This window comes from Adiantum capillus-veneris, chromosome 23 (assembly GCF_014529385.1).
Source record: "Adiantum capillus-veneris isolate H3 chromosome 23, ASM1452938v2, whole genome shotgun sequence".
NCBI lineage: Eukaryota > Viridiplantae > Streptophyta > Polypodiopsida > Polypodiales > Pteridaceae > Adiantum > Adiantum capillus-veneris.
In genome coordinates, this window is record NC_140953.1 from 145,664,437 (window position 1) to 145,687,045 (window position 22,609).

General features: G+C 47.9%; 1 protein-coding gene across 1 annotated transcript in view; it reads left to right on the top strand.

Annotated features, from left to right (window-relative positions):
- LOC147428767 (putative methyltransferase At2g41040, chloroplastic) overlaps window positions 1-22,609 on the top strand; it is a 164,296-nt gene that overhangs the window by 25,160 nt on the left and 116,527 nt on the right. The window contains exons 2-5 of the mRNA XM_086497018.1: window positions 2,490-2,590; window positions 13,381-13,521; window positions 14,369-14,450; window positions 14,583-14,776. Of these exons, the coding sequence (XP_086353144.1) occupies window positions 2,490-2,590; window positions 13,381-13,521; window positions 14,369-14,450; window positions 14,583-14,776 (518 nt within the window). The remainder of the gene's footprint in view (window positions 1-2,489; window positions 2,591-13,380; window positions 13,522-14,368; window positions 14,451-14,582; window positions 14,777-22,609) is intronic.

The window sequence follows — 22,609 nt, forward strand, 5'->3', positions numbered from 1 at the left end:
TCGCAATTGCCCAACTTCATGATGTGGAAAATCAGCTTTTCCATGATAATCTTGGATAGTCATTGGAAGAGCACCAATGAGTGGTACCACTTTCTGAGTTTGTCCGGTGGCTAGCTCAGCTTCAATTTCTCCACCCTCTGCATCATAATCAAAGTGCATTTGCTTTAAGAATTATGGATGGATGAAGTTCTCTGTAGCTCCGGGGTCAAAGAAAATAAGGGCTTTGAAGCCATTGACTTTTCCATATGCTCGACACAATTCATTTGTACTCTCAAGGCATATGCCATAAATATAAGGAACTAGTCCAATAGCGGGTCTAGCTCTCGTAGCAGGAGGTGGCGCTAGGGTTCTGTCGACCGTTGGTGCGGGCGTTGGCTCCGCTGGTCTATCAGTGCGATGGGGAAAACTAGAATGGTTATGCCCTGTTTGAAAGCAACCAAATCATCGGCCTTCTTGTAGTAAGGTGTCTTGTTGTTGAGGCGTTAAACGAAGCCTTTGCGGTTGGTTTTCATGAGACTCTCAAGAATTTGTTCGTTGTTGCCGAGAGTTGTGTTGGGTCTAAAGGTCCTTTTGGACACCTCTCATATGTATTTGTTCATTCTTTTATACCTTGGGTGTGAACCACCCTGAGTAGACTGATGTACTTGGGGGGAAGTAGCATATAGCGATATATAGAAATCTACCTGTCTCGGCTCTCATTCTCACCCACATATACCTTGCTTGCTCATCTTTCCTGATAATCTGTAGTAGTGGTTTCAACTCCTCTTTAAATAAGACTGCTACTCCTCCTGAACCCCGGCTACCCCGTAGAGATCTCTTGTGTGGTCGACCAGCTGTTTCCCATAAATAACCCTTCACATGTGGCATAAGCTGTCCCGGTATCTGGTGTGTCTCTGAGTAGAAAACTATGTCTCTGTCCCTAAAGCTGTCTTCAAAGGCACCTACATCTAGCCTATATGATCCATTACAATTCCACGCCGCTATCCGGAGCGTCGCCCCATAGGTCTTGCACCGTCATGATGAGCGCTTTTCTAGAACCACTACTTTCCCTCCTCTATAAAAGGTGATTTTCCCTAAAGCTGTCTTCAAAGGCACCTACATCTAGCCTATATGATCCATTACAATTCCACGCCGCTATCCGGAGCGTCGCCCCATAGGTCTCGCACCGTCATGATGAGCGCTTTTCCAGAACCACTACTTTCCCTCCTCTATAAAAGGCGATTTTCCCCTTTTCTCTTGCTGCCCTGATCTCTGGCATCAACTCTTGCATGTGTGCTACTTGTGCCAATGTAAGGTCATCTCCCAGGAAAATACCGGTTTTCTTAAGAGTTGGCCTCTTCTTTAGAAATTCTTTCCTTATTTCTATATCCGGGAAGCGGAGAATAAGTGCCCTATCCTTTACGTTTCCCTTCTCATCGATTCCTTTCTTGCCCACTCTCTATGCACTTGTGTGAGTAGGCTCTGTGATGCCCATGCGTTGTAGCAGTTCCTTCACTTCTTCATCTACATTCTCTTTGTCTTTGACTCCTGTGACCCGCACATGCAGAGCCCGATTCTTCCTTTTCTGCTCTTCCTCAATGGTCATATTAATAATGGTGGAGGTAGGTGTGGTCTCGAGCATCTGGGCCTTCCCTTTCTTCGCATCCTCAATCCATTTCTTTGCTTCATCAAGCTTTTCTTGTGTCTTAAAAAGACGTTCCGCCCATGAAGATGCCGTTTTCGATTTCTGTTCATCTCCTTCCCGTAGAGCTTTCATCTGATCCTTCATGTCCTCGAGCTCCTTCAACACTGAAGGTTGGTCGTCTCCCTTCTCCTTAGTTGCAGATTTGCAAGCCGCAAGTTCTCCTTTTAGCTCCTTGATTATTGCATCTTTTTCCCCCATGTGCTTTTCCATATTTGTTCTCCATGCTTCAAAACTTGCTACTTCCTCATCGAGTTTCTTTTGCATAACGCATTCTGTTACATTTACTTTGGCCTTGATTAGGTTTCGTAATTCCATTTTCAAGATCTGAATTTCCTCATTCTGTATCTCCCGGATCTCTCTCCTTAGTTCTCTCATCATGTCTCCATACATGGAGTTCCTGTAGCTCTCAGCGCTCGCGTGCATTTCCTTCTTGATGTCATCCCTCATATAGTTTAGCTTTGATTTGAGCATCACCTGGACCTTCTCCATCATTAGCTCATCATGTATCTTGGAGGTTTTCCCAACTCGTAAGGATCCTGGTGATAGTACAGTATCTCTGTTTCTCCGTTTAAATGTAGCTGTTGTTTTTTTTGGGGTGGTGTAGCTATCTACACCCGGCCCTTCCCCTTCGGTAGGCGGATCCATCGAATCCGAGCCACAAATGTGGCGACCCCTGCTACCTATGGAATCTTCGGCAAAGGCAGCGCTTGTCTGCAGCTGTGGTGAGAGAGAGAGAGAGAGAGAGAGAGAGAGAGAGAGAGAGAGAGAGAGAGTCTTAGTCTTGCAATTGGTGCTGACATTACAGGATCAGATTGAAAAGGACGATGCAAAATCACAGGTGGAGCTATTGTCATGTCCAATCTGTTTCGAGCCTTTGATGAGAAAGGGGCCTTCTGGCATAAACCAGTAAGTGATTTCTGGTTGGCTTGTTGGAAAATGAAGTTTCTTGCTTTGGCAGATTGGCACGCGAAAATTGGGGATCTCTGAACAAAACTTATGAATTAGGCATAGAAAGCTTGCTATTCTTGTCATCTTCGTTTCCATTCTTTTCAAAGTGTTACATGCTACCTATGTCAGAGCCATCCGATGTTTCCTGATGCTTCACCCACCATTGATTATTCTCTGAAGTAGGCAAAGATGTGGCTCAGCGTATGTTATATTCATTTGTTGTAGACTGTGGCTCTTGTTTTAGAAGAATTCCTAGAAATAAGTTAGCCCTTTGCGATGCATGGGATCTCAATTTGATCTTGGTAACTTGCAAAACAGCTGTTTTAATGGTAAAAGGTCGACTTCATTGATCATATGCTTATCATGGAGATTGAATGAGATACGTCAGGTAAACCTGGAGTCATGGTAATAGGACCCTTATGTGAATTATGGCTAACTTGTTACTATCTCAAATGTAGTGGCCTACTTTACAGTAATGACAGGATCTCTCTTCCAGTGTTGAGCAGTGTCCAGTAAGAAGATAGTATAGCTTGTCTGCTGTGAAGTGAAGAACAAGGCCATGAATCAGTCTTTTTGATCCTCAACAAGGTCCAGCTCCATATTAAGAAAGTTAACTTGCATGCTCTTGAATGAAGTAAATGCATAGCTGGTGGCTGAACTGGCGCTCGCTGAAGCCTGCACCGCACCATCCTGCTCGTACCCGCTCCCCTCTTTGCCATCGCTACTCCTCCACCCCTCGTGCCACCCCTCCTCCATCTCTTTGCGATACCCCTCCAGCTTGCCCTCGCGCCACTCCTTCCTCATCCAGCTCGCCCTCGTGCCCACTTTTCACCCTTGCCACTCCTCCACCTCCACCTCGCCCTTGCCTTTCCCCATAGAGACGGCTGAATCGTCTGCTGTTTCGCCGTCGCCACTACTGCCATTGCTTGGGTTTTCTTTGGCTGAGGTTTTTCTCTTCAGGCCTTTGGTTCGTGTGTGTTTTATTTTCGGAAGCAAAGGAAAGCTTTAGCCGGCCCGCTCTCCCTCGCCCGCTTGCCCCGGTTCTTCTTCTTCGCCTCGCCATCGACTTCGCCCCAGCTTCAGACTCTGAAGGAATCTCCTCCCGCCTCGCCTCAGAGGGATTCGGATGCAGCTCCCTTGACCGCCCCCGAGGAGATCCCCATCAGACTCTCTCTTTGCCAGAAGAGGAAGCGAGCCTTCCAGCAGAGGTGGCGTGCCTTCAGGCCCACTTCACCATCTGCTGGATTGTTGGCACCCGCCCCAGTTGTGGGGAGATTCGAGATCTCTTGCAGGCCCGTCTTCTTGCTGATGTGGGCAAGATCTTGGATGTGCAGCTCTTGGGCCGCGGACACTATCAGATCGAGTTCGAGTCTGCGCAGAGCGTCGCCCAGGTTTTAGCTATGAGCCCTTTGGATATCCGGGGGCCTCGGGCTTTCTTCAATCATTGGGAGCACGGTTTTGACCCAGCAGTTGCCGCAGAGAGAGGCGTGGTCTCTTTCACGTTATTGTGTGCTTCCCTGGCCTCAGATGGGAGTATCTTCCCCTTCTATCTAGGATTGGTTCACCCTCGAGTGTGGTCCGACAGCTGTTTCAGTGGTGGCCAAAGCTGCAGGGCTACCTTCAGTTAGTGGGTAGCCCTGTAGTTAGAGTACCGGTTCCAGACATCGCCTCTCTGCCAAAAGGTGTGCAACTGCCTTTGGGCGGGGGATGGATAGATCAGAGGGTTGAGTATTCGGGGCTCCTGAATCAGTGTTTTATATGTTTTATATGTCGGCAGATTGGCCATCTGGTGAAGGTCTGCCCTCGCAAGAGACCTCGCCCTCAGCCGCAACAGTAGACAGCAGCTGGGACATCAACAACACCTCAACCGCAGCCGACTGCTGATGCCATAGCAGCTGCTCAGCCAGCGCAGTCTTCGACCGCTTGCGACTCCACTGAGGACTCTGAGTGGCAGTCCGGACAGGGCGCCGCAGAGGGAGACGGCCTTAGCAGCCTGCTGCCCCAAGGCAGACTCCGCAGTAAGCTCCGACTCAGCAGCATTGGGTTCCCGTGAGGAACCGTTTTGATCCCCTTCAGCAGGAGTCCACCAGCCTAGCTGAGGGTCAGGAGATGTCAGCCCCACCTTCCGCCTCCTCCCTTCCCCCACCTCCTCCCGCCTCTTCCGCGTCCCGCGCTCCACCCCCTGCTTCGTCTCTGCCAGCTCTGCCGCCTCCATCCTCTCCTTCTCCCCCTTCGCCTTCCCCCGCCCCCGCCCCCCCTTCGACATTCTCCTGGCATTTGCCCTCAGTGAGACAATCACTGGGGGTGAGCTTTCTCGCCGTCCACCAGAGAGGGCGACCATACTGATTCGGGCTTCCCGTCTGACGCAGTAGGTTGGTTGGCTTCGACATGCGCCAGATATGTGCCGCCTTTGACTACTCCTTTACACGCCTATTTGGAGTCGAGGGCCCGCACGAGCCAACACCCATCAGAGTTCATGTGGTGATATTACCGGCACGGGGAGAGGAGGCTCTTGACTCTTCAGTAGCCTTTTCTTTCCCGTTATGTGGCTCCAGTGACAGAGAGTGGACTCTAGACAGTGCCATTGAGACTCTACACAGCCAGGCAGTGGAGTTCTCTCACCACGTTAGTGATTTGGAGGTCATTGATGTGCTGGGCTGCTTTTGGGCTCTAGCACACTTCTTGGTCACAAGGAGCGTTGATTCTGCATTGGTTCACCACTTAGTTGTTCGCATAGTGGCAAACCTCGCACGGGATCCTGGTTATGTATGTATTCATGAGGATGTTCTATCCGAGACTGAGGCAGTGGCCATGGGCCACAAATATTGGCTGGTTGTTCGCAGTGCTTGTGGAGCACAGGGTGGGCAGATTCGCAGTCAGTCGGACGGGGATTACTCCCCGTCCAAGCCGGGTGCGAATTTATCTGATGGAACGTGCAGGGCCTTGGAGGCTCACAGTTTATGCGTTACAGAGATCGGCTTCGTCAGGAGCTGCAGAGATGCCTGGTCGGAGGCAGTATTGACATCTTGATGCTACAGGACCACCATTTGAGTGAGAGCAGGGTTCGGAGATTTGGCTCGATTCTATCGGGCAAGTGGGATACTTTTTGGTTTGCAGGCTTTGGCCCCATGGGAGGGCAAGGTGGTGTATGTATATCTATTGCGGAGTGAAACCGGCCCGTGGGGCGGTAGGCGTTGGCTTTCACCCGAAATCTTTACTTTAGACACACACAGAGAGAACGTGCAAAGGAAACCTGCGACGGGAATTAACACTTGATCACACACACGGCTCGGAAGCTAGAATGCTCCGAGCAGACGCCGACAACCTGTAGGTCCCAAAATTGGCGCCCCTTTCGGAATTTCTTTATACTTTGAGAGGGTAAATTTACAAAGTAGAGTCCTGAGAATCCTTTACTTGTATCCAGCTAGATACCAACTGTTTTGGCCAAATTTCGGCAGCATAACAGCCCCAAAACTTGCGCGAAACCAATTCCCCTGCTGGAACTCACTTCCACTGGCATAAACCCTCTGAGTCCTGCCCCAAAACAGTAAATTCAGCACGTTGTATTTATTGGTTTTTGCCCTGTTTTCAGCTCCAAACAGTCCCCTAACTGTCCTCTGCCAGTGGGGCACGATTCCCAATGGTTCTGGCGTCTGTATGGCTGAAAAACAGTCAATTTACAGCACATACACAGCGCTGAAAATGCACCTGTATGGTGAGGTTATGACCCTCACCGGTGCCTTCTTTGGAGTAGCAGTCAGCTACCCCTGTTCCTGCTCAAGGAGGCTCTTGCCTCAGCACAAAAGCATGAACCCACACAGCTGTACATCAGCCAAATGAAGAGCCCTCTTGTGGGGCATCAATAACTGCACGTAGGGGAGAGAGAGAGCAGTGTGTAGAGTGCAGGGCATCACTCCTAGCACCACACTGTAGCATCACTCCTAGCACCACACTGTACATGAGAAGGAAAGAAAGCACTCCATAGCTCTTAACCTGTGAGACAGGTTCTCAATGAAGCATCCCCCGAGCATAAATCGAGCGCCCCCTCTTCTGCCCTTAACCTGTAATGCATCTGTGAACAAATAGATGCAAAAAGGGAAAGATTTCCATGGATGCCAAAACCTACGTATTGCTGAAAACGCAGCAAACCAGCCCTGTAAACACGCATATGATGCCTTCCAATGCTGAAAATGAGCTCCTTGGTCCTAGGTAAAGTCATGGGAAGCTAAAAAATGGAGAGAAATGGCTGAAAATCATAGTTAACAGCCTCCAAAACTGCTCCAAAAAGTCTGTTACGAGTTCTCTTCTCCCAAACTTGGTAAATTGGCCAAAAAGTGCCACTTGCCACTCATACATGCAATTTCCCCGCATTGCTCAACTTGTGCATCAGTTAACTTTGCAGCAGAGTAATAAAATGTTCCCCTGGTCATACCGAAGGTAATGACACGAACACATTTTACGTCCCAAAATAGCAGTTCCCTAATTTTTAGGAGATGCTTCCGTTGGGCTCCCACTGGTCATCTGACCATCTGTCCTCATTGGGACCACATCCAAAAGTGCAATGTGGCCCAACTGTCGGATACTTTTTGTTGGTGATCCCACCTTGACTTTATGCCTTGATTGAGTTCACTTCCTAGTATCCACCAACTTGCTAAGTGCGACGGGGGGACCTACATGATCTTGAACTGAGCCTAGACATCCTTTTACTTTACTAGTTCCAGTGCCGACCAACTTCCCGTCTGCGGGTGAAACTACCGTTCACATTGGCCATACAATGTCCGACCATTTGCAACTTCAAAAAGAGGGTCTCAAAAATTAAACAAAAATCATTGGAAAGAAACCAACAACTAAGGTTAGCAGTTGCCACGTCCTCGTGACACGGAGTCTTGGCAGCAGGCTATTGTGGATCGGAGGATTATAGTGCCTGGTCGGGCGCAGTATGTCACTTTGAGGATACACATTGAGCACGTAGGGGTGCTCAATGTTTATGCGCCTAACCATGCTAATGCCAGGGCTGAGTTTTGGACTCAGTTCACGGATGCACTGCCCAAGGCTGACCATTGGTGTGTTGGAGGCGACTTCAACATGCTTCAGGACCCATCTGATAGGGTGGGAGGCAGTCATGTGACAGTACAGGTGGCAGAGCTTGCAGCTTGGGATCGGCTCTGATGTATGGCAACATGAGGCTTTCTCGCGCTCTCGAGGCAGCTTGAGTTTCTCCCGGTTAGATCGCCGGAAGGGAGGAACTAATCCTTCGTGCATTGATCGGTTCTATGTATCTGATCACTTTGGGGATTGAGGTGTGATGCTAGCCTTGCTGAGGACATTGTGCGTATGTTGTAGGAGTGCCAGAGTATGGATTTGGATGCAGCTGAGCAGTGCGCCCATGGGATTATTGCACTCAGCTCTTTTATGCATGAGACTGCTTTGGCACGGCTTGAGGAGACACGAGAGCGAGAGCGCCGGCTGAGATGGAGCCTGGCATCACTGCAGCGGCTTTAGGAGCAGCAGCCCTCCTGTGAGTGGATAGAGACACAGTTGAGTCAGGCCCGACGGGAGGTCATCGAGATTGAGGAGGTTCGGCATGAGTTCTACTTCCACAGACAGACCTCTGAGTGGACTCAGCTAGTGGATAGAGTGACAGGAGAGTTCTTTGCTACCACTGGCCCTCGGCATTCCAAAGCAGGGGTACGCCAGCTTAGACGCCAGGATGGCTCGGTTGCGACTGAGCATGATGAGAACCGAGCTATTGCTACAGACTTTTACAGGGAGTTGCTTTCAGTAGAGCCGCACCCGGAGGCACGAGAGACATGCAGGCAGACAATGTGGGCTCATGTGCAGAGGAGGGTCACGGATCGCATGAGGGCTGCCCTGGCTGGGCCGCTCTTTGACTTGGAGCTCGCAGATGCCTTGAGGGCCCTTCCTCGGCACCGTTGTCCTGGGGAGGACGGACTATTCTCCTGCTTTCTTTTTGTGATACTTGGATGTTTTGGGGCCGGGTCATCGGAGGGGATTTCATCACAGTTTGGATATTGGGACCATGCCTCAGAGATTTTCAGAGGGCTTGATCTTTCTTATCCCCTAGGGCGAAGGTGTGACAGACGACATTCGGCAGTGGTGGCCTCATGATCCTCAACACAGTTTACAAGGTCTTAGCTAAGGCCTTGAGTTTGAGGATCCAGCCATTCCTTGGGGATTTGATTCATGCTACACAGATTGGATTTGTCAAGGAGCTCAACATCCTTGACACCATCTTCACCTTTCGGGAGGCCGCTGCGTTGGCTAGGTTGCTGGGAGAGGACTTGGTTGTTCTCCTTCTCGATTTTGAGAAGGCATATGATTGGGTTGATTGGGGTTTCTTGGAGGAGACTATGCTTCGCATGGGTTTTGAGGCTAGTTGGATTCAGGATGTCTCAGCCCTTTACTCTACAACCTGGAGTCAGGTTTTGATGGCAGGAGGACATGGTCCTATCTTTGAGTTGACTTGATCAGTATGACAGGGTTGCCCTTTTGCACCTTCCTCTTCCTTTTCTTCGTAGAGGCCTTGAGCATGTATTTGACTGTTGAGGAGGTTGGGTTGCGGGGTATATAGCTCCCCGTTAGAGGTGAGGACTTGCTGGATTCTGAGTTTGCTGACGATACTGGGTTATATCTGCATGTCCATGAGGCCAATCTACAACGGGTAGAGCAGTCGCTGCAGGTGTTTTGTGAGGCTTCAGGGGCGCTGATCAATTGGCACAAGAAAGTGGCCTTTTGGATCAGTAGCTCCCCTACTCCAGTTTAGAGTCCCGACCCTGGTTTTAGATGGATCCCCCCTAGCACTACGGTGTGGTATCTGGGATGTCAGGTCGGGCGGGCTGGATTTGTCACCCGAGCAATAGATTGCCCCTCTTCTTTTGAGCATGCGGAAGAAGTTACTCTATTGGAGCACCGCTTGGATCTCTTTAGCTGGGCGGGTTGTGGTGGCAAATCAGGTTCTACTGGCGACTATGTGGTATATCACCTCTTGTTGGATTTTTTCTAGTTCTTGTATCGGCCAGGTTCAACGGCTGATCAAGAACTTTCTTTGGTCTGGGCGCGATGGACAGCCCGCTCGGGCGAAGGTAGCCTGGGCAGTTATCACCCTTCCCTTGGCCAAGGGAGGTTTAGGCATCATAGACCCAGTGGATCAGAGCAGAGCGCTGTTGGGGAAGCTCATCGTACGAGGACTCCTTCCGGGCTCTGAGCCGTGGAAGGAGATTCTCTTTCAGAGGATTCAAGCTCGAGCTCCCCCAGCAGGCGGCACATGGGCCCCGGAGATCAGGAGGATTTTTACAGAGGTGAGGAAGGACATGCTTGAGTAGTGGCTGGGAGGACCGTTTTGCATTGAGTATCTTACGAGCTTGGGAGCTCCTCCGCCCTGGCCTATCTCAGCGGCCACCCTCATGCGACAAGGAGCAGGCGAGACAGCCTTTGATTTGGAGTCCCGCAGTCCGCACAGAGGAAGGGCATATGCTGGGCACACGCCCCCGCTTGGCTTGGGGCCCCTTAGCAGCTGGCCCAACACGTAGTTTTGGAGAGTGGCAGGCCTTCAGTAGTTTACGAGAGGAGATGCAGCTTGAGCAGTTGAGCCTATTTAGAGGCGGACTGTAAGGTGCAGTGGAAGTGAATGTTGAACTTTGCTCAAGATGAGTGCTCCGAACTGTGCTCAAGGGTTCCTTTTACTTATGGAAGGGAGAGCCTTCCATTCCTTTAGTGCGAGAGTGCAATGGACACAAACAAAGTGGTGAACACTGTGAATGAAGGTGCATGAGACTGAGAGATAGAGAGAGAAGAATACGACACCAGAAAGTTGTCAAACCCTCCTCTGAAGGCCCCACTCTCTATGGCGAGAGCGGTCTACTATTGATTGCACAATTCTCTACAATGCTTGAACTTGCCGACGATGTCGACGACGATGAGGACGACAATTAGACAGGCTAAAATCTGAAAATGTTAATGGCTGAAATCTGCAAATCTTTATCTGCTGAATTCTGACTCTATGTCGATGACGATGTCGACGACGACGACGACGACGCGCTGAAAACGCAGATGCTGAAATCTGCGTTGTCCGGGCTGAATCTGCAAACTACGCGGGATTTGACCGTGCGGCAAGGATCTGCTGCGGGAAGGTGAGATCTGCGAGGTTCGGGACTTGTTCTGTGGAGTGTCTATGCTAAAAACTGAAAACTCTGGTCTTCTTGTTGATCTTGTCGCGAAGATCTGCAAAAACACTGAGGTGCCAGGCTGATGCAAAAACACTAGGGCTGATTTGCTGTCTGCTGGGGAATCTGCTAAAGCTATGGCTGATCTGTAAACCAAAACGCTAGGGCTGAAAACTGTTTTTGTTGCAAAAACGCCAAGGTTCCTGCTGTCTTGCTGTAGCCGGGGCTGATCTTCTGAACAAAACGCCAGGGCTGGTCTTGATCCAAAAACGCTAGCTTCTCTGTTGTGATGCAAAAATGCTAGAGCATCTTGGGGGTCCTGTTGAGAAGTTGCTTGTTGAGCAAGTGCTCCTGCTGCCTCTTCTGCCAAAATTGCTAGCGCTAGGGTTTTCTTATGTACATGCTTTGCTATTTTGCCCTACCCAGTTCCCAACAAAAGTCACTTAAAAATAATAAGTGAAAAATGTCAAAAATAGGGAAAATAGGTCTATGCACTGTAAAAATGCTCCTGATGGGTTCTGATGGAAATTTGATGATCATACTGTGTGCAACTAGAGGATATGCATCTACTCTAAGTGTCTCGACATGCACGGTCTACGAACAGACTCACAAAAGTGCCAGATCACTTCCTAAGCTAATTGAATTGAACCCATGTCATGAAGTAGCTTGTCCACATACACATAGGGTTAGATGTGTCACGTGACACGGACAAACTATGCGAGATGATATACAGGCTACGCTCACGGAGGAGTGGCATGCGCCTTTTGAGCCAGCGGCTTCGCGATGGATGGGAGCATTTACACACCATGAGATCTTGATTGCAGTTAGAGCATGCATAGAGGATGGTAGATGCCCTACTTTGAGGTCCATACAGAGGGCAGACTATACAAAGTGGAGGAGGAGTCCGTGCTTGTTGCTGATTGTATTTTCCACTGCGCTCGGATCGTGACCGTTGCTTCGCAGAAGTGGCACATTGATCCGGACCCTGCAGAGATTGAGAGAGATTGGTGCATCTGGGTTTATGGAGCTCGGCCCTTAGCACGTCTTCAATGGGACCCGGGGGAGTGGCTATGGCATGATCCTTATGCGTCGGATACCCCTGGCTCCTCTTTTTTCCAGTGTACTGTCTGATTAGGCCGGCACATCCTGAAAGCAAGGTGCTCAGCTATCCCAGCAGCTGCTGAGCACTGACATTTGCAGGGGTTGACTCGAGTTTCTAGCAGATTTTTGGACCCGCGTCTGGGCTAGTCGTCAGGCTCGCAGGATATCTACATTCCAGTGGCTAGTTGCTCACAGGGTTCTGCGGTGGGTAGCTGGCTGATCTACAGTGGCTTGCCGTCGGCATGTAGCGGTTGCTGTCATCAGCTAGAGACACAGCGGCACTGCTTGTGGGAGTGTCCAGAGGCACAGCAGATTTGGCTGCGGATTCTTTGCATCGATACCTCTCTCTCACCGGAGGGGATGTACACATGGGGAGCGGCAACTTGGTCCACCACCTCAGGGCCAGCCCTGAGCTATGAGACGGAGCCCGCTAGCCAGGCCATCCATTTCACGCTGGGCGAGCCTCGCAGGTTTCCTTCTCCCGATTTCACGACAGCCGCATGGACACATGAGAGAGATTTATGCTGGGAGCTGCTGAGCAGCCTTACCTTATGGTTTATTTGGAGAGCTAGATGCTTCAGAGCTTTTGAGGCCCCAGCAGACACAGTTCGAGCTATTAGGCAGGACACTATCCACACCCTGCGTGGGCAGTATGATTGCATATAGGGAGAGACTGATCGTGCGATTCTACGCCGACAGGCCTTCCACTCTACTTGGAGCAGGTGCTCTTTCTACAGTCTTTGTGCTGGACACCCCCGGTGGCACTATAGGCCTCCTGTATGGCTTCCTTGTATGATGTAGCCCATCTTGTATCCGTTCAGTTGTACATCTGCACCAAGGGAGAGTCTCCCTTGCTGCTATCTCTATTTGTAGACTTTTACGCATAGGAGGATGTCCATTGTAGCCCTTTGGGCAGTTTTTTCTCATAACTAATGAAAGGATCTTTTGTTGAAAAAAAAAGAAGTAAATGCATAGCTGGTGCCACACTCCACTGCTCCAGTACCCTCATCTTTAACTTGATTCCATGAACATATTGAGGAAAAGCACAATTGCATAGACTCAGTGCTTATCAGTCGAGCATGAGCATCAAGTTTAGGAATCATGAGTCACTGAGCTAGAAAAGGCAACATGGGAATAAAAAGAGGTTCTGGTCACATTGGAAATCTCCTCCTTCATGTCGGGGTCTTAATAGGCAGCTTGGCTCATGCATTCTGGTATCTCTCTTGCTATGGATTACAGCATTTTTTGTGTGTGCACTCAAGTACAATGTGATATGTTTTTTTGTTAAATTTAAATGAACCCTAATTATTCCTGGTTTTTAGGCTGCCATGTTACATATCTCCACTCTAGTCTCCTTGCTTTTGATTTCACTACAAGTTTGTGCGCTAAAAGGTTTTTTTCAACATTCGAATTTGATTTTGATATCCTCACAAGCTTTGCTTTGTGACCTTGTAAGAGTTGCAGATCTTCAATTTCGAGGTCTGCATTCAAGTGCAATTACTGCAAGAAGGCCTTCTCTAGCAGAGATGTTTTCCTAGATCTTACTGTGACAGCGGGATTGAAGGAATATGAAGAAGTTTTGCCTTCTGGAACTGAGCTATTTAGGCAAGGCACCTTTTCCTTTTGTGTAGTTTTGTTAGTTTTATTTGATGTTGATGGTTGGTTTATGAAGCTGTCTGGACATACTAGTAACAGCTAGTTGAAAAAATTATTTATTAATACTGTGCAGTATTTATTTAAGTAAATCGATGTTTTCTTGTTTAAAAGCTCATTCCATCAGCAGACTGCTCAATTGAATAAAATTGTGCATCATATAAATGTGACTGACGCAGTGACTGTGTATTATGCCCTCCTGAAAGTTAGGTTCTGGTAATTTTCAGAGGTAAGAATATGTAGTAAAGATAAACCTGATTGTTTTTTGACAAAATGTTGTATTACCAAGCTAGCTAGTATCCAAAAGTGAAGCAAATTCAGTACTGTTCAATAAGAAAATTGTGTGCCAGATTTGCAGGCTGACACTCCATTTATTGTATTCTTGATCCATTGCCAATCCTCTTGAGAGCTAGAGACGGACGCGGCTTGGTTGGTCTTTTCTTTATCCAATGCATAGAGTATTGATAGCAATAAGAAAGCCTTGCTTTTGCTTGAAACTATATGCTTTTATGGATCACTGAGGAGATAAATATATGCACCTGGACCATATATACAATCTGTGCAGAGAAACTTGATCTACACAAGTTGTTAGAGCCCTCCAGTGCTACGAAGCGTGCGCTCTTTAAGTGTAAACACCATTTCAAGATGTAGTGGTGCTCATGAATGTCATGTGGTTGTGCAACAACATTGTCTTCGCCTGCGATTACTGCAGTTTGTTCAAGTCATAAGCTATTCATTCAGTCCTATTCTGATATCAACTGGCAATTTCACGAATTTTATGTATGACATATAATTGCAGAAACCCACTGGTGTCATTTGTGTATGAACGAGGATGGAGGCAAAATTTTGCACGAAGTGGATTTCCCGGCCCTGATGAGGAGGCAAGCATCGGATGTTCATCTTTGTTATGTCTTTAAGGAGCCCAAGTTTCTAGCTGTTTACCCAGCATAGTTTGGCATACAAAGCCTAAGATTGTCTAATGATTGGCGCATGCAATTTTCATGGTAATGCAGGTAAAATTAGCACAGGAGTTTCTAAAGCCAACGGGTGGGGGAATTCTGCTTGATGTGAGCTGTGGTAGTGGATTATTTTCTCGCCGATTTGCCAAATCTGATGCATATTCTGCTGTTATTGGGTTGGATTTCTCTGAGAATATGCTGCGTCAGGCTCACGACCTTATAAGACAAGATAGAGCTCTTGCTAACAGGTAATCATTTTCTTTCCTTGATGTGATCTGTTCTAAGAGTTAAGAAACAACATTAACCATCACAAATATTTATTTAGTATTTTAGCAATGTTTTTGTAATCCACGCTTGTTGGATTTATTATTTTGGAGTGATTTCTAGGATGATACGGAGTAAGGCCTTCATCTTTCATGAGATTTTCTGAGGAGAGCTTTGTGCTACGTCCATCTAGTTGGGGCACTTTACTAGATGAGCTCCTTTTTCCATAATCTGTACCTATACACAAATATGCACGGATACCTCAGGAGTCTTCTAGACGGCTAGCGAATGAGGGAGATATTATGTGCTGATATGCAGATGTTAGCGTGGTACAAGTTACATGGCCTCAACATGGACACATTGCCCCGATTTCAAAACTCATTGGATGCATCATCACTCCATTTGAGCCACACATAGACGAGCCGGCGTATCAGACATGATACGATACAGATGCATACCAGTGGGACTTGGCTTGCTACTCATTCCATGGTCGGGGACGAAGATGGATTTCTATCAAGAGCATCTTCTGCATGCTATATATGGTGGATTTATTGTTTGTCCCAGATATATGGATATATCTAAGTTACAACAGATATTGTGTTAATTCTTTCTAACTTCAGTGGTGCGTCTGGCCTATCTTATATATGTATACTTCTTCTTATTTCATGACTTTTTTAGTGCTAGGATTAGTTATGACTGATTGTGACCTGCATCTCTAGAGTTACTATAGAAACTTGGCACATAGATGTTTGTATTGATATATGCCCATGGGTGTGTGTATGAGAGTGCATATTGGCACCTTGCTCTACACCCCCTTCTGGCCACGGATGACATTTGTGGGGATGCCGTAGGATTACGTCAATACTATGCATAATAGAGCCGATGGGTGAATATGGTCCAAGTATATACACACTTGTTCCTAGAATGAGATGCGCTAATGGTCAGGTATACACTTCCTCTTATCAGCTTGGGATAGAGCTCCCAATTACCATGATGTGCCACTTCAGCAGCTTATATGCCACGCATATGAGTTATTGTTGAAAGACAGAGTAGCTGTCTTTCAACACTTCCTCTTATCAGCTTGGGATAGAGCTCCCAATTACCATGATGTGCCACTTCAGCAGCTTATATGCCACGCATATGAGTTATTGTTGAAAGACAGAGTAGCTGTTACTGTCCTGCTTACTACGAGACTAGAGGATGTTTCCAATTTGATAGAATTTCGGCGGTGGGGCAGGACATATATAACTCTCCAACATAGAGGCATATGACGAATTTCCTTCCATCAAGGATGATACGGAGTAAGTAAGACCTTCATTTTCCCTGAGATTGTCAGCAGAGTAGCTCTAGGTGCCGCTTCCATCATAGTTGAGGCACTTTACTAGATAATTATCCTTCATTGATGGTCTATCCCTATTTGCAATTATGCATAGATAGTTCAAGAGTCTTCTAGACAGCTAGCAGGTAAGGGAGAAAGTACGCGTTGAAACTTTGTGTGCACAAGTGTTGGTATGGTACGAGTTACATGGCCTCACCCCATGGACACATTGCCCCCATTTCAATAATTTTTTTGGCCTGCCCAAAGGGCTAAGGCCATAGTGATGTGTTCCCTTTTTTTTAAATGAAAAAGGAGAGGTTGTTTAAAAAAAATGTGCAAAGAAAATGTTGATTGCTTAGACAAAGCTTAAAATATATTCATTATCCAGATTGAAGACTGGCTAGCTTGTATCATGAATCATTATGGGTTTCACAATAAATAAGTGATAAACCCAAGGCTTGCCAAATAGGTCTGCTCAATCTTGTTTCAGGTGCTTCATTAGTATGCATCTAAGAAGATGCTCTTATGTCTTTGAGGGAAAAAGTGTGGGGCATGGCACGTGGAGAGAGAGAGAGAGAGAGAGAGAGAGAGAGAGAGAGAGAGAGAGAGAGAGAGAGAGAGAGAGAGAGAGAGAGAGAGAGAGAGAGAGAGAAAATGAAATGAAATGTTATATTAACGTCTTCAAAAGGCCAAAGTGACCTATGAGACCTAAAAGTTACAATGTGGTGGATCTGATACAAAGTCCGAGTATTAAAAGTAACAAAATGAAATGAAAATGACAATGGCAATATGACAAAATGACTAAATGACTACTATGGAATCCTAAACTCTAAGGTGTGAACTAATCAGCTAGCTGGGATAGCTAAAATCACAAGAGATTCAGCATCGGTCGCTGGCGGATCTCATCAATCTCCTCCATGGTCAGTAGTCTGACCGGGCGTCGTGCATGTCGGGCCAAAGTGATCTGAATCCTCTGATGCAGCTTCCGTCGGTGCTGTGTAGTCCTCCGTAGTCGCGGGCGTCTGGATCTCCCCAGCTCGGTCGCCCGGTCGATCAGTGTGCCTCTGGCGTGAGGCGGCGACCTCTGCTGTGGTAGTAACTCCTCCGGGTGTCCAGTGTCTACTCTAAAGAAGTCTGTGATCTGTCTCTGATGCTGGCTAGCCTCTCCTCTCATCAGGCTCTCTCTGTGTCTGCGCAGCTCGAGCAAAAACAAACCCAAGCATCTCTGATCCTCGTACCGCATGACTCTGGAGAGTGGTCCAAAGCCCTCTCTGAACAAGCAGTGGAAGCGGCCTCGTATCTCGTAGTAGACGGGGCAGTGGCATGTGTAGTGCAGCTCTGTCACAAGCTCTATTTCACATAGGGGGCATGTCCTGGCCTCTGCTGGTACTCCGCTGTATCTCCTAGTCTCGATCCGCAGCTGGTGTGAAGATGTGCGTATCTGGCCAATAGCACATCGTACCCCATGAGACAAGTGGGTGTCCATGTACCTGGGCGTCGTCACAAAACCGTCCTCCGTAAGCTGACAACCATCAAAGAAGATGGACTGGCCAAAGTAGCAGATCTACAAGGCAGGCCAAAAAGGTAAGTATAAGCATCTGTGTACTCCACTGTCTCCTGGCCGTATGTGAATGTGGGCACTGACCTCCTGATCCACTGTGGGGTGGTATTAAATACCATGACCTTGGTTTTACCAAGGTTGACGGACAAACCACTGTCCCGGGCAAACCTATGCAAAGCATCCAAGTGACGTTGCATCCCTCCGGAGAGTCGGAGATCAACACAATATCATCAACATATAACAATAGTGGAATCCATGTCCCTGCCAGTCGTGCACCTCTATCACCATCTCTCTCAATGTAGTCAGAGACCTCATCCACATACATACCAAATAGAGTAGGAGAGAGCGGGCAACCCTGCTTCACCCCAATAGTGGAGTGGACCGGTGTGGATAGACCCTCTGAGGTGCGTACATGCCCAACTACTGACCTGTATAATGCCATGACCCCCCAAATGAGCTCTGTGGGTACTCCCATCTGCTGTAATCTATGCATCAATCTAGCTCTGGGTACTGTGTCAAATGCTTTGCGGAAATCCACAAAGCTACAATAGATCCGTCTCCCATGTGATCTGCCCTCCTCAATGATGGCTCTGAGTGTCAAGATATGGTCAAGAGTAGAAAAACCCCTCCTGAACCCTGCCTGCCCGGCTGCGCGTATCCCCTCCCTCTCTGCCCATCTACTCAACTGTTGCTCAAGAATAGATGCGTACAACCGTGCCAATGTGTGTCCAATCATGATAGTGCGATAATTCCCAGGCTCCATGGGGTCCCCCGACTTGAAGATAGGTACAATAGTAGATAGGCTCCAAGTATCAGGCAAGCCCTCACACATGGCACGGTTAAACATAACTGCTAGAAGCTGTGCTAGTAGATCTCTGGCATGCGTGAAATGCTCAGCCACTAAGCCATCATGATCATAAGCTCTCCCAGTCCTCATCTTGTCAATGGCCTTCCTCACCATCTCAGTGGTGAAAAAAGCACATGTGTGTGGGCATGGATCAGGGGGTCGGGAAGGGAGGGCTGCTCAGGAACTGTGTATAGAGATGATGCGTATTGGCCCCAGGCCTCTATGGAAGTAATGGCAGGGGGGGGGGAGTGCTCATGAAAGAGTCGCCATGCCTCACGCGAGTCCTAACTCAAGAATAGCTGGTATAGATCCTGCTGAAACTAATTTGACTATTTTGTTTCTAATTTCTATTTTCTAGAATTAGGACTTTAATAAGAAATGTGCACAAGTTAACTAATAAGTTAAGGAATCACAGATCTGTAAGAAAAGCCATCAGGAAACAGACAACTCTGGTGTGTCATATGATGGGTGACAAGAAGCACCGTGAAGGAGTTGGCCTGTTAGTTCGGTGGGAGAAGACCAGGTAATGGTGGTCCCTGATGAGTCACAAGATGGGTGAGAGGTTCATCGGTAAGGGGACACACTAAGGGTCTAAGGAGGAAATCCGAACTGAGTAAGAAAATATGCGTAAGAACGCAAGCACAAGAATAAAGATGGGTTCAATGAAGCTTTTTACGAAAAGTAGGAACAATCGCGGGAAGGTAGACGCTTTCCCGCGAGGAATCTATGGTTGCATTGCATTCGTGCATGTGGTTGCATCCAGGGACGCCTGGGAAGTGTTGTTAAATGCATTGGTTTTAACTTATAAGGTTTTATTGAGTTTTTGGGCAGGTTCAGACCAATTTTAAAATATGCCGGCCGCCCACTTAATAAGTGGGCAGCCACTTAGAAGATAAAGCAACAAAGCCAGCCAGCGAATTCTCTCTCCCTATTTCGGGTAGAACAGCGCAAAAAAAGAAAAAAAAAGAAAAAAAAAGAAAAAAAAAGAAAAACGGCCGCGATCTCTACGCGAGCAGTTATTCGTGCCGTGGCCAGGGAGCTATAAAAGCACCACATGCCCTCACTCACGGGAGGTACCAACATCAGCAAGAGAAGACTCTGCCGCAAGAGATCGCGAGACTACGAAGCATGGAAGTTGCTTTTCCCGCGCAAGAGCGACAGATATCTATTGTGGATTCGCCATACGAATTGTTGACGCATGTTTGTGTGGTTTGTTTTGCAGGAATCTCCCGTCTCACGGGAAGGCCCTTTACGGGAAGTACGGCTTCACGCCTAAGTCCCTTACGGGAAAGTACGGCTTCACGCCTAAGTCCCTTACGGGAAAGTACGGCTTCGAGCCTAAGTCCCTTACGGGAAGGAACGACCTTGTGCCCAAGCCCTTTATGGGAAAGCACGACCTTCGGGTCTAAGATTACAGAACGGAGGGGTTTCCTCGGGTTCTCGTGCTTGTATACGAATTCTGCCTAAATAAAAGAATACTCTTAACGGGGGGGGGGGGTACCAGCCCATCTTCTGGTCCCCAATACTGTGTCGATCTTTTCCCTTCTCTCACATTTGCAAAGTATTTTAATTTTCAGATTTTCAAGTGCTCGTGTATGCTCCCGTTTTGTGACACCTGCTCTAGGCGAGCCAAAAATGCCCTCTTCTTCCGCCGCACTAGGCGTCGGAAGTCAATGTGTGACTGTCTGTGAGTGATGTCCCCCAAAAGTACCTCCCTCTGAAGTCTGGCTCTAGTGTCCCGACATTCCTCATCATACCAGCTGTTCTGGGGCATGCTCCCTGAACGGCGTCTCTGCTCAGGCTGGGTATGTGGGTATGCCTCTGCTGCTGCACCATGTAGTATCTGTGTCAGTATAGTAGTAAGCTCCTCCAGAGGTCGCCCTGGCTCCTCTGTGCACAGGCGTCTGTAGATCCCATCTATGTATACAGAGTCCGTCTCCCGTGTGAAGGTGTAGCGAGTGGGGGCTACTGCCCGTGGCCTGTGTGCTATACTAAACTGAAAAGAGATGGTAAACGACACAAGAGCATGATCTACTGCCACACCCACAGGTCTGGGTCCAACCGTGAGATCCTGAATATGAGAGATAAGGCTCGGCTGTGCCATGATATAATCCACTGTGCTGGCTCCATGTCTGTGTGGAAAGCATGTAAAACCCCCCGCAGCGGGAAATCTCTGTAGGCCATTCAAGATGGCCAATCCGTGTGCAGTCCCCATGTCTATCAAGTGTCGTCCATACTCAGTGTGTTCCCCATCCTGTGATAGTCTGGATAGGCCCGTCTCTGCAACATCTAGTTCTCTCAGCATCTCCTCTGAAGTATCATAAAATACTGTCTGATGATCGGCAGTCCTAGCATTGAAGTCCCCTAGAATGATGATGTCACCATCTCTAGAGAACTCCCAAATGTCATCATCCAAAATAGAGAAGGGGGACTGTCCTCTGGGTGGTGCATAAACTGACGTGTTCGGGGGAAAGTAGCAAATAGCAATGTAAAGATATCTGCCTGTCTCTGCTCTTAATCTCACCCACATGTACCTAGCTTGCTCATCCCTGTGAGCTATATGTATCAATGGTTGCAACTCCTCCCTGAATAACACTGCCACTCCTCCCTGAATAAAACTGCCACTCCTCCTGAGCCCCGCCCTCTATGCTCTGATCGTGTCTCTTGTCTACAGGCTGTCTCCCATCTATACCCACTAATGTGAGGCATAGACTGCCCAGGGGCCTGATGTGTCTCAGAGTAGAAGACGATGTCTCTTCCCATAAAACTATCTTCAAAAGCACCCACATCAAGGCGCATAGATCCATCACAATTCCAAGTGGCAACTTTGAGTGTGGTCCCATAGGTCTCGCACCGTCATGTGGAGCGCCGCTCTACAATCACCACCCGACCATCTCTGTAGAAGGCCGTCTTTCCCTTCTCTCTCGCCGCTTGAATCTCTGGCATTACCTCTCTCATATGCGCAAGTTGTGTGAGAGTGAGGTCATCTCCAAGGAATATACCCGTTTTCAAAAGTGTAGGACGCCTCTTCAAGAAGTCCTTCTTTGCCTCCATGGATGGGAAACGCATGATTAAAGCTCTCTCCTTGGAAGTCTCCCCATTTCCTTGCGTCTTCTTCCCTACCCTCCATGCCTTTGTATGAGTAGCCTCACTCCCCATCATGCGGAGAAGTTCTTTGACTTCCCTCGCTACATCATCTCGGTCTTTTAGACCGGTTACTCGTATATGCAAAGCTCTAGTTTTCCTTCGCTGCTCTTCTTCTAGAGTCATGTTGATGATTGTAGGAGTGGGGACAGATGTGGTTTCTTTCCCTTTCCCTTTCTTAGCGACTTCTATCCATTTCTCGGCCTCATCCGCCTTCTTCTGTGTCTTCGTGATCACATCCAACCACGAAAACATCTTTGCCACATTCTGTTTCTCCTCCTCTTTGATCATCCGCACCTGCTCCCTGATGACCTTGATTTCCTCTATCACTGAGGGCTGGAATTCCCCTTCCTCTATTCCACTGCTTGCTCTATTAGCAAGCTCTCGCTTGAGGGCTGAGACCTCTTCTTTGAGTGCTTGTGAATCCGCCTTAAGTCCTTGTAGCTCTGCGTGCAAGTCCTCTTTCTCCTTCTTCCATTGTGCGCTTTCGTTGAGAAACATTTGAAGAAGGTTGGCCTTCTCTTTCCACCATCCTTCCGTTTCTGCTTTCCATTCTTTCATCTCCCTTTCCATTTGTGTTATCCGCTTGTTTGTAAGCACAAAGGTTGCCTTCGTATGGGGCTTGCACACTGGCGAAGAGCTCATGACCTCCATCACAGGCGAAGTGCTCATGACCTCCATCAAATCAAATCCAGTCTGCACTTCTACACACAAGTTTTCCCGCACTATGCATACATTTCCTCCCGCATCAGGCATACATGTCCATACATCTTGCTACATTATGCATTATGTGATTTTTGGTATAAATTCTGAGACTCTGGAAAACTGATTTGAATTCTGCAGTTTCTGAAAATTTTTCTGATGTAACTCTGAGTGTTTTTTTGTTTTCTGCAGAAAATCTGAAATTCTGAAGCAATTTTAAAAATTCTGAAAAATAGTTTACTTCC